This window comes from Chenopodium quinoa, unplaced genomic scaffold, assembly GCF_001683475.1.
Source record: "Chenopodium quinoa cultivar QQ74 unplaced genomic scaffold, ASM168347v1, whole genome shotgun sequence".
Taxonomy (NCBI): Eukaryota; Viridiplantae; Streptophyta; class Magnoliopsida; order Caryophyllales; family Amaranthaceae; genus Chenopodium; species Chenopodium quinoa.
The window spans coordinates 4,216,974-4,232,708 of record NW_018744633.1 but is presented as its reverse complement, the minus strand read 5'-3'; the positions used below and the strand labels follow the sequence as shown (position 1 = coordinate 4,232,708).

At 40.4% G+C, this 15,735-nt stretch overlaps 1 protein-coding gene across 1 annotated transcript; it reads left to right on the top strand.

The window, feature by feature from the left end:
- Nucleotides 1-315: 315 nt before the first annotated feature.
- Nucleotides 316-3,819, top strand: LOC110701132 (wall-associated receptor kinase-like 1). The gene is made up of 3 exons (XM_021878723.1): nucleotides 316-1,208; nucleotides 1,308-1,421; nucleotides 2,343-3,819. The coding sequence occupies exons 1-3, from the start codon at nucleotides 434-436 to the stop codon at nucleotides 3,545-3,547; spliced, it is 2,094 nt and encodes a 697-aa protein (XP_021734415.1). The 5' UTR covers nucleotides 316-433; the 3' UTR covers nucleotides 3,548-3,819.
- The last annotated feature ends 11,916 nt before the right edge of the window (nucleotides 3,820-15,735 follow it).

Here is a 15,735-nt window from a genome sequence, read left to right as displayed (position 1 = left end):
TATTTATAATATTCGTGATGAGTGTAATGTGATGAGTCCTGATGACTTATTATTACTTATAATATTAGTATTTTGTAATTGAAATACTACATGTTGCTTTTTATTTTGTATTTGGAGCGTAATGTGAGGACTTATTATTATTATTTTGTAATTGATAGGGCCCCATTTTAAGATATTGCTTATTCCATTTGTTTAGATAAAATTTATAATATTGTTTCCTTGGTTTTTCTGTAGAAGATAATGTAAGTCTAGGAAAAGTCAAAGTTGTAATGCTTAACAAGTTGTCAATACTCAATACTTGACATTACTTTCATAAGCTTGTGGCTAAGATTATAAGTTTATAACACATACTGAATTACCTTATAATTACAGCAATAACCAGGAAGGAGAGGGGAAAAAAAAAAAACAAAAGTAGGAACATACACATTACAAAATGCTGATGTCTCTTTTCCTGTTTCTCTTGCAGCTGCACTCACTGCAGTTAGCAGCAGCATCCATTGCCAAACCTAATTGCCCAGAAAAATGCGGTAATGTCTCAATTCCATATCCTTTTGGAATCGGTAATAAATGTTACTACAGTAAGTCTTATGAAATCATTTGTAGTCATACCCACAAACCATTCCTAAAGAAGTTCAATCTAGAAGTGATGAATATAACACTGGGGCAAGGCTTTGAAGGGTCAGGCCAAGGACTACTTGTAAGGACTGATGTCCATAATACAAATACATGCAGGTCTAATTCCAGCATTGATTTTGGTGGAAGTCCATTTTCTTTCTCTTATTATAATTCTCTTGTCATGAAAGGTTGTAGTGGCAGTGTTCTTTTACGAGATAGGAGTGGAGAAATCTTGGCTGGTTGTGCTGCCGTTTGTGGAATACATAATACTGTTGATTTATATGGGGTTGGAGTCTGTCAAGCCTCGTTATTATCCAGATACTTTGTCTTTGAGTTTTATGAGTTGGATCTTGATGTTGGAGCAGATTATACTTGCAGCGATGTGAGAATAGGATTAATGGACAGGGGTAGCTTCTCAGTAAACGAGCTCTCCAAAACTACAGTACCAACAGCACTAAATTGGGATGGCCCAGCTTCATATATACAGGACAATTCCGCAGTTGATCATCCCAATTTTAAGTGTGATAAGGAAGGAAATTGTTACTGCAAATTTCCCTATGAAGGAAGCCCCTATCTTCTAGAAGGATGTCAATGTAACTCACAAATCATTTTTTCCTTCCTATAAGTTGGACGCTATTTTTTCACTTAATAATATTTAGTTTAACTAATTAAGTCCCTTTTTCTTTTTCTAGTTTTGGAGAAATGTAGGAAGTGCAGGTATGGTTGTGATATTAGGGGAATTGACTTTCGGGAAAATCACTATTACTGCAAGAAAAATCCATGGTTCAAGTGGCAATCAATACTGGGTAAGAACTTCATTGAAATTTGTTCAGTTGTTTATGGCTTTTTTATTTCTAATCGTAATGGAAAGCCTTAATTGTAGCATCTTAATGAGATTGAAGTCTTAGCTGTCTAAGTTATGAATCCATTGCTGAAAGCACATACCTTATATCGTATTATTTTGCACATACCTTAAAGTCTTAGCTGTCTAAGCAATAGTTGGGACAATTGTCAAGAGCCAATTTTCCTTGTCTTGACTGTCTAAAACTAAATGATCTGCGATCTGGTATCATTTTCTATATTCTTCCTGCTAAATGATCTACAGCTAAATGGTCTTAATTAGCATGATATGACTAGCATTTTCTTAGTGTTGCTAACCTTAGCTTCTTTGCACTGACCATAATATTGAGTTCCAGATGTGCTCCAAACATCTGCATTCTAATAAATTTCCTCAGCCTACATCCTAGATGTACACTAAAAAAATTGGATTTCAGATTGTTAATCATAGAAACTATACCACCATGGATCTTATATTTGATAAGCAATTAATGATCATTTGTCATTTATCTTGGTCTCTTGGAATAGATACAAATCATACAATGTTGTTAAGTTTCGTATATACTAGGATAAATGCTTGCCTATGCTCAAGTTTTTGTAGCCGACATTATTTTCTATGAAGTATATGTATTTTAGAGGTGATCAAAATTTCAGGCTGGGCCTTAATGTTGTATATCGTGCCCGAACTTGCAAAAAGTAGCGGGCTTTTTCAGGCCGGGTTTGGGTTTTTAGACTTGCCCAAACCCGCCCTATTTTCGGAACGGATCGGGCCAGGCCAATGTTGATCACCTCTAATGTATTTGTGTGATTGATGGTGTTGCTCTAAGGTTATTATGAATCCAAAAAAAACTCACATAATTTTCTATATGTATTTGCGACGCTTATTTCAGGATTCAGTTTAGGCATGGGATTAATGGTGTTGCTCTTTGGTAGCTATGGGCTCTATAGAGTAGTAAAGAAAAGGAGAGAGATTCGAAATAAATTCAACTACTTCAGGAGAAACGGTGGCTTGCTGTTGCAACAATCATGTTCTAGTGAGGGTGCCCAGAGTACGAAAGTTTTTCTTGTCACAGAGTTGGAGAAGGCCACTGACAATTTCAACAAAAACAGAATCCTTGGTCAAGGAGGCCAAGGCACGGTTTATAAGGGTATGTTAAAGGATGGGAGAATCGTGGCCATTAAGATGTCTAGAAAAGTAGATGAGAATCAGTTAGAACAATTCATCAATGAAGTAGTAATTCTATCCGAAATTAATCATCGGAATGTGGTCAGATTACTGGGTTGTTGTTTAGAGACAGAAGTTCCTCTGCTCGTGTATGAGTTTATTCAAAATGGGACACTTTATGAGCATATTCATGATGCAAGTGGAGATTTTCATGTTACTTGGAAAATGCGTCTACAAATGGCAGCAGAATCAGCTGATGCTATAGCATACCTGCATTCATCTTCATCTGCCCCTATTTATCACAGAGACATTAAGTCCGCAAACATACTTTTGGATGCTAAATTTAGAGCCAAAGTTTCAGATTTCGGGGCCTCAAGAGCCATTGACATTGAACAGACACATGTGACTACATGTGTTATTGGGACGTATGGTTATTTGGATCCAGAGTACTTCCAGTCAAATGTGTTCACTGAGAAAAGTGATGTTTACAGTTTCGGGGTAGTCCTTGTTGAGCTTATAACTGGCAAAAAACCAATTTGCCCAACCAATGATGGGGGATGGATTAGTTTAGCTGTTGAATTTCTGTTCCACATGGAAAATTCTCGTCTCTTTGATATTTTGGATCCTCGGATTTTAGATGAGGGAAAGAAGGAAGAGTTTGCTGCTGTTGCTAACCTTGCAAGACAATGCTTAAAAATGAATGGAAAAGAAAGGCCTACTATGAAAGAAATCGCGATTGTGCTAGATAAGATCAGGTCATCCCATGTGCCTTATTCAACAGCACCAAACTCTATGGTTGGTAAGGAAGTGATGATGGAAATGAGTGATAATAAGCATGGTGCTTCTTCAAGTACAAGCTCATTCTATCCCGGTGTTGGCACAAGTGCTTCCTCCAATGTTGTCCAACGAGCTATGGCACATACATTATGATGTAAGTTTTTTGAAAATTATAGCTAAGGAAGGTTTCATGAAATTATAATCATAGCAAAATGGAATTTATATTTCTGAGCATGTATTTTGCTAGGATGACCTTAACTAGTAATCTTTCTTTTTTTTGGTAGCTGAACTAGTAATCTATTTTTCAAACTTGTGCACTGTAATACTGTTAAAAACTTTGTGGTGTCAACATGTAGCTGATTGTGAACGGAATGTATTGAGGAAGGTCGTTGTGATATGAAGATATCTACTGTATTTTTCTGTAATATAATTTCACAGGCTAGAGATCTGAAAATAATTTTGCAAATAATCTGGGAATTCACAAGCATCCCCCAACTGTAAATTTACCAAAATCTAAACAGATTTTTTTATACAAACTCACTAAATGCCAACTTTTTGTGGTGCATACTTCTACAATCTTTTACTTCTTCGCCCTATACATATAATCAAGAAGAATGTCTTTTGCTTCCAATTCAGTTATAATACTTCTGTTAAGGTTAATGTCCTCTCGGAAGCTAGTGCTAGAACATTATGCAGGAGAACTCACATGTCCTCATAAATTCTAATGGTAGCCTGGTAGGCACTATGCAAACCGGCAGACATGTTGCACAGTTTCTAAAAGATACACAAATCTTTAATTAATTCTCGTAAATTTGATTTTAAGAACAACTAAGAAAAAGGATGTGTATTGAGTTAAAGAAATGCAGCACACAGAAACAGAACTTCAATTACTAAAAGTAACCACCTTTAATACTACCATCGTAATTTAAATTAAATGTTCTTAAACAAAAGGCATTCTGAACTAATACTCCTTGGAAGCTCTGCTCAGTACTTTAAATTCCAACGCACAATAAGTTTGTTTTGTTTTGAAATAATCGAAACCCAAAGGTCGTTCTATTTTTGACAAGTTTTCCGACTCAATTTATATTGACAGCTCATCTTGTGTGCGGCCGGCCACACCGTGTGACCACTTAAAGTAACTCCTATAACATTGATTAAGTAACCCCTATAACATTGATTAAGTAACCCCTGTAATACCAATCAAGTAACCCCTATAACAGTGACCGAGTAATTCTATAATAATGATGAAGTAACCCTTTTAACACTGATCAAGTAACCCCCATTACACTAGCAAAGTAACCCCTATAGTGGCTGGCCACACGGTGTGGCCAGCCACATATAAGACTTTGTGTTATATTGATTATCAATATCTTGAAATAATCGAAATCTTTGGCATTTTGTGAAGTTAGGCAATAAAATATACTCCTTTTGTCATCTCTTAAAATTGCTCTATTATGATTTTTGTCTTTTGTAATCTCTACTCCAAACTACAAATATTGTTATCTCAAATTTGCCATTAAATTTTTATCCTCCTTACAAGATAGTAATTTTGAAGTTGCAATCTCTTTGGTGCATTGTACTCCCGCGCTCAAAATTATTAAGTTATAAATAGCACGATGATAAATAAAAATAATACAAACTGGGCAGTATATGGGTTTGTAAATAAAATAAGTTTTCTTCATATTACCAAAAACGTTAATTAAAATTTTAGGGGATTATATTACCTAATTTGACCTGTGAAAATAAAATAGAAACTACTGGACTTTATTTAGGAAAACGAAGAAAGCTTCAATCATTTCTTTAATTCAACTAATTGCATTGGTTTTTCTTAAATTATTGCCTTTTTTTTTTGAGGGAATAAATTATTGCCTTTGAGTTACGAGTTTCCTCCATGCTAAATAAGTGATTGCCTTCACGAGGACATAATAACTTGTAAGGGTGGCTATGCTATGTAGTAGAGGTGTCAAAAAGACCCGATCCAAAAAAAAAAAAAAACAATTAAATTTAGATTTCAATTTGTATAAACACAATAATTTAACATGACTCAAATTTAAAATCGACTCAACTTGATCCGACCTGACTACACCAATTTCGCCCCGCACATTTCAATTGACACCTCTAGTGTACTGTCCACGTTTAATTGTTTTTCTCTTGTAAGTTGCTAAATGGTCCTCGTTACCGGGCTGGACCGTAATCTAGTTATGAACGAATTGGATTGGGCTCTTGCTATTTTAGAATAAATTGGGCCTTTGTCCCACTTCGACTTTGTACTCCGTACTGGCGTACCAAGTATAATTGTAGACCATAAAACCTTCTTTGTCAAATTAAAACAAAAAAAAGTATAAAAACTCGTAATTCTAAAATGTCCCGAATTAAAAAAAAATAAAAAATAAAAAATAAAAAAATCACTGAACACTGAAACGAAGAAAGCTTCGATCACCATTTTTGCGGAACTAATGAAATGATGGCGCAGCTATATAAACTCAGGTCAGTCGTCTTTCGGCTATATTCAAATGTCGATAATGCTTGTTAATTAATTGTCGATAAAAGACAATTGTAATTCATAGGAGTTTGAATTGTGAGATGAGAGAAAGATGATGTGACAGCTGTTATGGGTAAAAATATGCAAGGTCAAGTCAACGACAGTCAGCATAAGTCAGCGACGAAGACATTTATTGACGAAGCTTTAAGATCGACGACGCCTGCATTATCAGTGGAAGACCAAGTCAAGTAACGACCTCCTATTCTTTGGGAAAAGATAAGCTTAAGACTCAGTCCTACTTCAGCTCTCCCAGTCCATTGGAGTTCAAAACAGAAGAGAGGGAATCTCCGCAATTATCCTCCTAAAATCGAGGGCATGATCTTATCTCCTTGCAACGGCTAGGGCATGACCTAGCAAATCGTCTATATAAGGGTCGTAGCAGCAACGAGCATGGCATCAGTTCTGAGCATTCATCATATATCACAAACTTGTAGTTCAACATTATTTTTTGCATAGTGAAAGTTTGGTAGATCCTCATTCTACCCGCGGTTTTTACCTTCTTTGGGTTTTCCGCGTCACCAATTCCTTGTGTCATTTACTTATTTTTTCTTCTTCGCCTTACATTAAATTTTGCTTAGTTGATCCGTAGCCTAGATTTTGATATTCAATCCCACTTAACAAAAAATAGCATAAACAATTTGGCGCCCACCGTGGGGCTACAACTAGGTAAAATCAAAAAATTTCTCACCAAGCCTTCAACATGTCAGCCGACGAAATGACCCCAGAACAGTTAAAAGCTGCCTATGAGAAAGTTCAAGCCGATCTCGAGGCTGCTAGGGAATCTAACGAGCATCTCAGCAAGGAAAAAGAAGCGTCAGACTCCGATGCACCCGCTCTCCGCCAACAATTGGAATCCACCCAAAGCAGTCGTCGTCGCCGGCCGAGGCAGCTAGACCTGATCCCCAGAATGCCGTCGCTCGATATCATTGAGTCCCCCCATGATACTGACACTGAATCTAGTGGCGAGGAAATGGACGTGGACCCCCCTATCAGGAATGCTGGGCAAGGAAACATCCGGACTCCAGGCGACGACCAAGGTAACCCGCCGCCCGATCGTACTGAAATCCTACTCCAAAGGTTGGTTGCCTTAGAAAAGCAGAATTCTAGGGTCTTGTCAATGATGAAAAAGATGCCCGGCGTGCCGATCCCTGTCCAGCGAGAAGTCCCAGATGGATTTGCAGCTACCCCTTTCTGCGACGAATTGGCCCTAGCCCGGATTCCTAGAAGATTGTCGCTCCCGACGTTTACGTCGCTATATGACGGAACGACCTGTCCAGAGCAGCATGTCGAGTACTACAAGCAGCGAATGTGGCAAGCTTCTATCCCGTTCGAGTGCTGGGAGGCGTGCATGTGCAAGTCATTTGGTGCGACGCTGACAGGCCCCGCCCTCAAGTGGCTCGGCAAGCTTGAACCAGGTAGTATAACTAGTTTTGCTATGTTAGTTAACAAATTCTATTCCCATTTTGAAAGTAGCAGGCAGTTCGACAAGCAGACCAGCGATCTGTATCGGATCGTCCAGGGTCCTAAGGAGACCATCAGAGCCTATTGGTCCCGGTTCAACAAAGAGAAAGTCTCGATCAATAATGTCGACAATAGGACTGCCATTGAAGCCTTCCTCCGTGGACTGCATACAGACTCGGATCTGTATAAAGATATGGTCAAATATCCATGCTCGACGTTCGAAGAAGTCCGGACCCGAGCCGTGGCTCAAATGCGCTTCGACGAAGATATCGCCAATCGCAGTTCCTATCCAAGTTCCAAGTTCATCCGATCGAAAGGCCTCCAGCAACCCCCGAGGGTCATGGCGACATCAGCCTTACGAGGCAACAGGTAAATCACGTTCTGTTAATGCTGTGCAGGTAGAGGATATTCTCGACGCCCCCTAGTATCCCGAGATATCGGAGTATGGCTTCGATGTGAATATCGTAGCGGTAGTGAAAGAATTGGAGCCCTTGGGAAACAAAGTGCGTTGGCCGTCAAAGAGTAACAAGCCAGAATCAGAGAAGGATATGAGCAAATGGTGCGAGTTCCATAGTGATCATGGCCATAAGACGGAAGACTGGTATGCCTTGCGTAGAGGTGTCCACCATGCGAGTCGTGCGAGCTGGGTTAGGGTTAGGTGGGTCGCGGGTTGGGGTTTCATGACACACGGCACGACACACGTAGGGTAGGGTGGGCCGGGTCGTGGGTTGGGTCGGAGAAGTTGGACACACCAGGGTTAGGTTCGTGGGTTAGACGAGTCGTGGGTGGGTCGAGCTGGGTTTGTGGGTTAGACGGATCGTGGGTGGGTCGAGCTGGGTTTGTGGGTTAGACGGGTCATGGGTGGGTCGAGCTAGGTTCGTGGGTTAGACGGGTCAAGGTGGGTTAGTGAGTTAGGGTGGGTCGAAGGGTGGGTTAGTGGGTTAGGGTCGGGTGGGTTTGTGGGTTAGGTGGGTTAGGGTCGGGTGGGTTAGTGGGTTAGGGTCGGGTGGGTTTGTGGGTTAGGTGGGTTAGGGTCGGGTGGGTTTGTGGGTTAGGGTCGGGTGGGTTCGTGGGTTAGGGTCGGGTGGGTTGTGTGGTGTTTTAATTTTTACAAAATTAACAATTTGATGGCTTGCTCTTAATTAAGATGCCTACGTATCCTTATATTATAAAATAAGGAATCAAAGCCAGCGTAGTTCTTATATTGTACTTCTTTTGAAATTTGGGGGGGGGCTTGGACCTATCTTTAGAAAACTAAAATTTAATTTTGCAATTAAATTGTAATTTTCGAAAAATAAGTTGCCTACGTATCCCGAAAGAATCAAAGCCCACGTAGTTCTTAGCGTACCTGATTTAGACTTTTCTAGCCACCCATGTTTGTTGCATCATCATCCCCGGAAGCTGCATCATCCGTTGACGACTCCAATATCATCACAGGATCATCTTCATCGTCTTCGTCTTCCTTTAAACCTTGAGTTCTTCTTTCAGCTTGATCCCAATCTTTCTTACAAACACAAATTTGAATGCTTTCCGGAGTTAAGCGAGATCTTTTTTCATCTAACACTCTTCTACCTGCACTAAAAGCAGACTCGGAAGCAACAGATGAAGCGGGAACTGCAAGTATATCTTTTGCAATTCTCGCCAATATAGGAAAACTTTTTTTATGTTCTTGCCACCATTTTATAATTTGAAAGTTGTTGTTGGTCTCATGTTGATATGACAAATAATCATTAATAGCAAGTGTTGAAGAAGATGATGATGAGAATGATGTAGATGCTTTGTGTTTTTTTTTCATAACTTTATCAAGAAAACCAAATCTAGAATCGGAAGTGCTAGTAGTAGTTGGTGTTGCCAAATCAAAACCATAAATAGATGCATAATGATCATAAAGGTCTCCCAAAACAGATTTGCATTTGTTAATATATTCACTAACATCATAATCGATACTTAAACTTGTATAATAAAATTCTAAAAGATTTTCCAAACCTTCAGCTTTGACACCGGGGTCAAGAATAGCAGCAATTCCATAAATGATTGGAAATTCACTAAAATAAGTATGCCACTTACGTTTCATGCTATCAAGAACGGGACGAAGTCCATCAATCTTCATATGCTCTTCGATGGTGTGAACAACTTTAACACACTCAATTATGACTAAATGAACGTTAGGCTCATAAATATAAGAGAAAATATGAGTTGCACTATCAAAAGCATTTAAAACATCACGAACAAAAGAAGCATTAGTCCAATGACTTTCGGTTATTAACTCAGTAGGATCAACACGAGTCTCATTGTAAAGTTGGGTCAAAATATCACGATACTTTATAGCATCACTCAACAACTTGAAAGTAGAATTCCAACGGGTAGGGGTATCAATAGACCATTGTCTTTTCTTAAGACCTCTCTCTTTACACATAGCTATGTACTTTCTTCTAACTGACTGAGTAATCCTAATCCATTTTATAACTGTTCTAATTGGGTTTAGCAATGGTTGCAACTCAGCGAGACCCTCTTGAACAGACAAATTCAAAATATGAGCACAACATCTAACATGCAAGAGACTACCACCCAACAACAAATTCAACTCGGAGTCATTTTTCAAATAGTCAATACACTTTGTGTTTGCAGTTGCATTATCAAGAGACAAAGAAAAAACTTTATTATTCAAGTGAAATTCTTTTAAACAATCCAAAATACGAACTTTGATGTTAAAACCGGTATGCCTTTCTTCCATAGCTTGAAAACATAGTATACGTTTTTGAATAAACCAATCATCATCCACCCAATGAGCAGTAATGCAAAGAAAGGTTCGCCAAAACTAGAAGTCCATGTATCACTTGTAAAACTAACACGACCATCAAAAGTACGAAATAATTCAATCAAACCACTCCTATACTTATAATAAGAAGTTTGTGTATAACGTCTTAGGGTATTTCGGGGGACACGAGTAAATGCAGGTTGTAATGCAACTTTATTAAAATGCTCAACGTTTGCATTTTCACCGTAACTAAAAGGGTATTCATTAGCAATAACTAAAGTACTCATTTCATCAATCATTCTATCTTTATTATAAATGAAAGGTGTACCTCCGCCGGGTTGGTTCATGTATCCACCCAATTGTGTTTGGACGCCACCCCCCGAAGGACGGGGGCCATTTTCGAACAAGTCGTGTTTATTTTGCAAATGCCGACTCAAGGTTCCGGTTCCATCTCCCGTTTTCCAATTATATGACTTGACATTTGCACCTAGCGCCTTGCAAACTAGGCATGTACACGTGAACCTCTTTGGTTGACCAGGTTGCCATCCCGGGGGTGTGACCTCAACTCGTTCAAAATGTTTCCACACCCAAGAAAAATGTGCTCGACCTCTACTTTCACCGCCACCACCTTTCATAAATCAAATTATTAAAATTAATTTTTAAATGCTATTCATGAAAATAAGCTTTTAAATTTTAAATATTTTAATTATACTTATTTAAACGCATTTTTCATGGTAATTAACTAATTGTAAATCATAGAAAATTGGAAACTAAACTAACTTTATAATCATTAATAATAGTTTTTTTAAATATTCATAACAATAAAAATTTAATTAGAAATTACCTTGAGATGAAGGTTGAGATGTTGGTTGCGATGGAGGTGGCATAGTTGAACTTGATGATTGGTGGGACTCGTGGGAGAAATGTTGTGGTGGAGACGTTTGAATATTTTGCCTATCTCCTAAACCATAATCTCCATATTCATTGACAAATTGGTTTAAATTTTCCGTATTAATTTCATACGAAAAATTTGCACCACCACTCCTTTGGCTACCACTTCGACCACCACTTTGACTCCTTCCCATTCCTCCTCTTGAGCTCATTTTTTTTTTGTATGATTACTAATTATAATATGGAGAAGAACTTTTTTTTTTTAGAATCTTAAGAATACTAATAATAATATTAAGGAGATTTTTTTTAACAAAAATATAACTCTATATAACACTTGAGAATTTGAGAACAATAAGAATTTTTAAGTAAGAGAGAAAGAAAGCTTGAATTTGTGTGGAAATTTGAGTGAAATGGAATTGGTATTTATAGGAAAAATAGAATGGATGATCATACACTTAAAAAACTAGCCGTTAGATACAAAAAACTAGCCGTTAGATACAAAAAACTAGCCGTTTTTTTTTTAAAATGGATGTTAGGCCGTGCGGGCCGTGCGGGTCGTGCGAATTGTGCGGGCTGTGCGGGCCGTGCGGGTTGTGCGGGCCGTGCGGGTTGTGCGGGCCGTGCGGGTTGTGCCGGCCGTGCGGGTTGGGTGGGTCATGCGTGCGGGTTGGGTGGGTCATGCGTGCGGGTTAGGTGGGTTGGCTCGTGCGGGCTGGGTGGGTCATTCGTGCGGGTGGGCCGTGCGGGCTGGGTTGTGCCAGGTGGGTCGGGTTAGGTGGGTTCACGGGCTAGGTGTGTCGAATTAAATGAGTCAAAACGGGTTGTGCGATTTGGGTCGAATCAAACGGGTTAAACTGAGCTGGGTTGAAATGGGTTGTGTCGAAAATTTTGGACCCACGACACAACCCGGATTAAATCCGAGCTGTGCCGGGCTGTGCCGGATTGAAACCGGGTCGGACCCACGTGACCCACCAGCCGTGCGAGTTAGGGTGGGCTGGGTCCAACCCGGCCCACTGGCCACCTCTAGCCTTGCGAAGAGAAGTCGCCTTCCAGCTGAAGAGAGGCAACCTCAAGCATCTACTAGGAAAAAAGAAAAGCAGTGACGCAGGTCGCCGTGAGCCAGAAAAGACGACGACAGCCGGACCTCCCAAGCCTCCTGTACCTAAGGTAATAGTTAATGTTATCACTGGTGGTTCCGATATTTGTGGACTAACCTACTCTGCAGCAAAAAGGATTGCAAAGTCGACAATAGAGAATGCAGATGTCCCGGACGAGATCAGAGACCCCTGATAAAGAAGCTAGAGGCGATGTCGATTACTTTCGATGACGACGACGTCAACAACATCAACAGAGAGCATGAAGATACTTTGGTAATTTCTTTAGTCGTCGGGAATTATCTGCTTCGAAGGGTGCTGGTCGACGGAGGAAGCTCTGCAAATGTCCTGTTCAGAAGAGCCATGGAAGATATGGGGTTAAAGGATAGCGATATCACCAGAAGGTCGACGACTCTGGTCGGTTTCAGTGGAGAAAGCATGTAAACTCTCGGAGACATAACCCTTCCAACCTATGCAGGAGGCCTAAACCCTCAAACCGAATTCAACATCGTCGACTGCCCATCAGCCTATAATGCTATATTAGGACGACCCTGGATCCACCGATTGAAAGCCATACCTTCCACCTACCACCAATCAATCAAATTTCCTACCCCGTGGGGAGTCCAAGAAATTAAAGGAGAGCCCCGCGAACACTACTAGAAATAGGCTAAATTCCGACGGAAAAATTCCATCGGAAACACCCTGAAATCCGTCGGAAATAGGGTTTCCGACGGAATTCCGTCGTAAGAGGTTGTTGGAAAATATGTTGTAGGAAAAATGAACTTTTCCGACGAAAATTCCGTCGGAAACACTATTCCGACGGAATTTCCGACGGAATTATCCGCCGGAAAAATATTTTCAGGTACTGCAACAATCTGTCGTAAAATTCCGACGGATTCAATTCCGTCGAAAATTTCCGACAGAAGTTCCGTCGGAAATTGCTTTTATGAAATTTAAAAAAATACGCCGCGCCACCACGGGCACGGCGTATCACCACCTCCAACCACCAAAAAACCCAACATCCACAACCACCAGAACCACCCCACCACCCACAACCACCAGATCTACCACTGACAACCACTAACTACCACCCCCCTACCACCAGCCCCTAACCCAATCCACCACTCACACCCACAACCCACCCATAACCCGTTTCACCAGCCCCCCTAACCCGATCCACCACCCACAGCCACTAGAACCCTAACCCGATCCACCACCCACACAAACACCCACCAGAACCCTTACCCACCTAACCGACCCCCTAATCGAACCCACCCAAAACCACCCACCTAAAACCACCACTACCAGCACCGAAACAAGCCAACCACAATCCAAAAATTAAAAAAAAAAAAAAAAGAATCCCGACCCAACCCCCAAAATTCGAACACCAAAATTCAAAAAAATCTGATAAAACAACAAAAAAAATCAAAAAAAATTACACATACCTTAATTCGACATAATAAAACTTTGAAATTGGGTTTAGAAGGCCAAATTCGACCACAAAAACTCTAGATCTAGAGTTTTCATGGTCGAATTTGGCCTAAAAACCTTTGTTTTCTTCATGAGGAGAGAGAAAGGGCGAAATTGGAGGAATTTGTTGTTGATTTTCGTAGTCGATGTTGGAGTTATTGTTGATGTCGGTGCTGGTGGGTGGTACTGGTGGTGGGAGATAAAGAGGGGAAAGAAGCTAAGAGGATAAAGAAGGGGGAAGGAGAACGAAGAGGAGAAGGAGAACGGGGATGGAGATGGAGAACGAAGAGGAAAGAGAAGAAGAAAGAGATTCAGAGAAGAAGAGGAGAAAGCAGAGATTCAGAGAAGAAGAGGAGAGAGCAGAGAAGGAGAGATTCAGAGAAGAGGAGAGAGGAGAGAGAAGGGGAAAGAGGTAGGGAGAAGGTCAGAAGGGGCGGAAGAGAAGATTAGGATTTAGGGTTTTCTTAAGCTTTTTTTTTTTTTAAAAAAATAAATAAATTATATTCCGTCGTAAATCCGTCGGAAATTTCCGACGGACTAATTATCCGTCGGAAAATGTAATTTCCGACGGAAAAATCCGTCGTAAAAGTGAAACTTTCCGACGGATTTACGACGGAATTATCGACTTCGTCGGAAATATCCGACTGAATAAAAATCCGTCGAAAATTTTCACTTTTACGACGGAATAAAGTGTCCGTCGTAACTAGTCCGTCGCTATTTCCCTGTTTTCTTGTAGTGGAAGCCAAACACTGCTACAAAACAACCCTTAAACCAACCATGAGAACCGCATAGCAATTACAGCATGACCCGACACCAGACAATCCCAACGACCTCGAAATCGACGAAATACCCTTAGACCCTGAAATACCTGACCAAACCGTTCGTGTCGGAGCCAACTTAACACCTGAACTCAAAAACAACATATTAGCCTTTCTCCGAGAGAACAAAGACTGTTTCGCCTGGTCGCATAAGGACATGACTGGCATAGACCCAAGCATCATCTCGCATAAGTTGAACGTCGACCCCAATCATAAGCCCGTCAAGTAAAAGCGTCGAAAGTTTGCGCCGGAAAGAAATAAGATCATCAATGACGAGGTGCAGCAGCTGATTGACACAGGAAAAATAAGAGAATTCAAGTATCCAGAGTTGCTCGCAAATGTTGTCGTCGTCAGTAAAAAGAATGGCAAGTTGAGAGTATGCATCGATTTCACCGATCTCAATAAATCATGCCCTAAAGATCCGTTCCCGCTTCCGCACATCGACGCCATGGTAGATGCAACAGCAGGTCACGAGCTCTTAACATTCATGGACGCCTACTCCGGTTACAACCAGATCTTGATACATCCCGACGATCAGGAGAAGACGGCATTCATGACCGACAAAGGTATATATTGTTATAAAGTTATGCCATTTGGACTAAAAAATGCAGGTTCGACGTACCAAAGACTCGTCAATAAGATGTTCAAGGACCAGCTTGGAGTGACGATGGAAGTATACATCGACGATATGCTGGTGAAATCTAAAAAAGCTAAGGATCACGTCGATCACCTCAAGCAGACCTTCGAGGTATTGCGAAAGTATGGTATGAAACTTAACCCTACTAAATGCTCATTTGGAGTATCCGCTTGAAAATTTTTGGACTATGTAGTAACACAAAGGGGAATTGAAGCTAGCCCTGACCAAGTCAGAGCCCTCACAAACATTCAATCCCCCTGAAATGTTAAAGAAACCCAAAAATTGACAGGACGAGTGGCAGCATTAAATCGCTTCATCTCCCGATCGTCAGACAAATGTCACTTATTTTACAAAGTTTTAAGAAAAAATAAAGGTTTTGAATGGACTGACGATCATGAGAAAGCTTTGAAAGATTTGAAAAAATACTTAATGACGCCACCCCTCCTGTCAAAGCCCAAAACTAACGAACCTTTGCAGCTTTATATTGCCGTCAGTGCAGTAGCCGTCAGCGCAGTCCCGACAAGAGAAAATGACGAAGCTGGGCAGCTTCCGATTTACTATGTAAGTAAAACCTTGCTCCAAGCCGAGGTAAGATACACTTCCTTAGAAAAGTTAGCCCTCGCCTTAATTACTGCTGTTAAGAAGCTGAGACATTATTTTGAAACCCACC

What these genes read in the sequence shown, in the direction of transcription:
- LOC110701132 (XM_021878723.1), top strand. Translation starts at nt 434, where the DNA reads ATGCTGATGTCTCTTTTCCTGTTTCTCTTGCAGCTGCACTCACTGCAG. An exon ending in TCTTCTAGAAGGATGTCAAT is followed by an intron (nt 1,209 to 1,307) that starts GTAACTCACAAA and finishes TTCTTTTTCTAG; the next exon opens with TTTTGGAGAAATGTAGGAAG. An exon ending in CAAGTGGCAATCAATACTGG is followed by an intron (nt 1,422 to 2,342) that starts GTAAGAACTTCA and finishes CGCTTATTTCAG; the next exon opens with GATTCAGTTTAGGCATGGGA.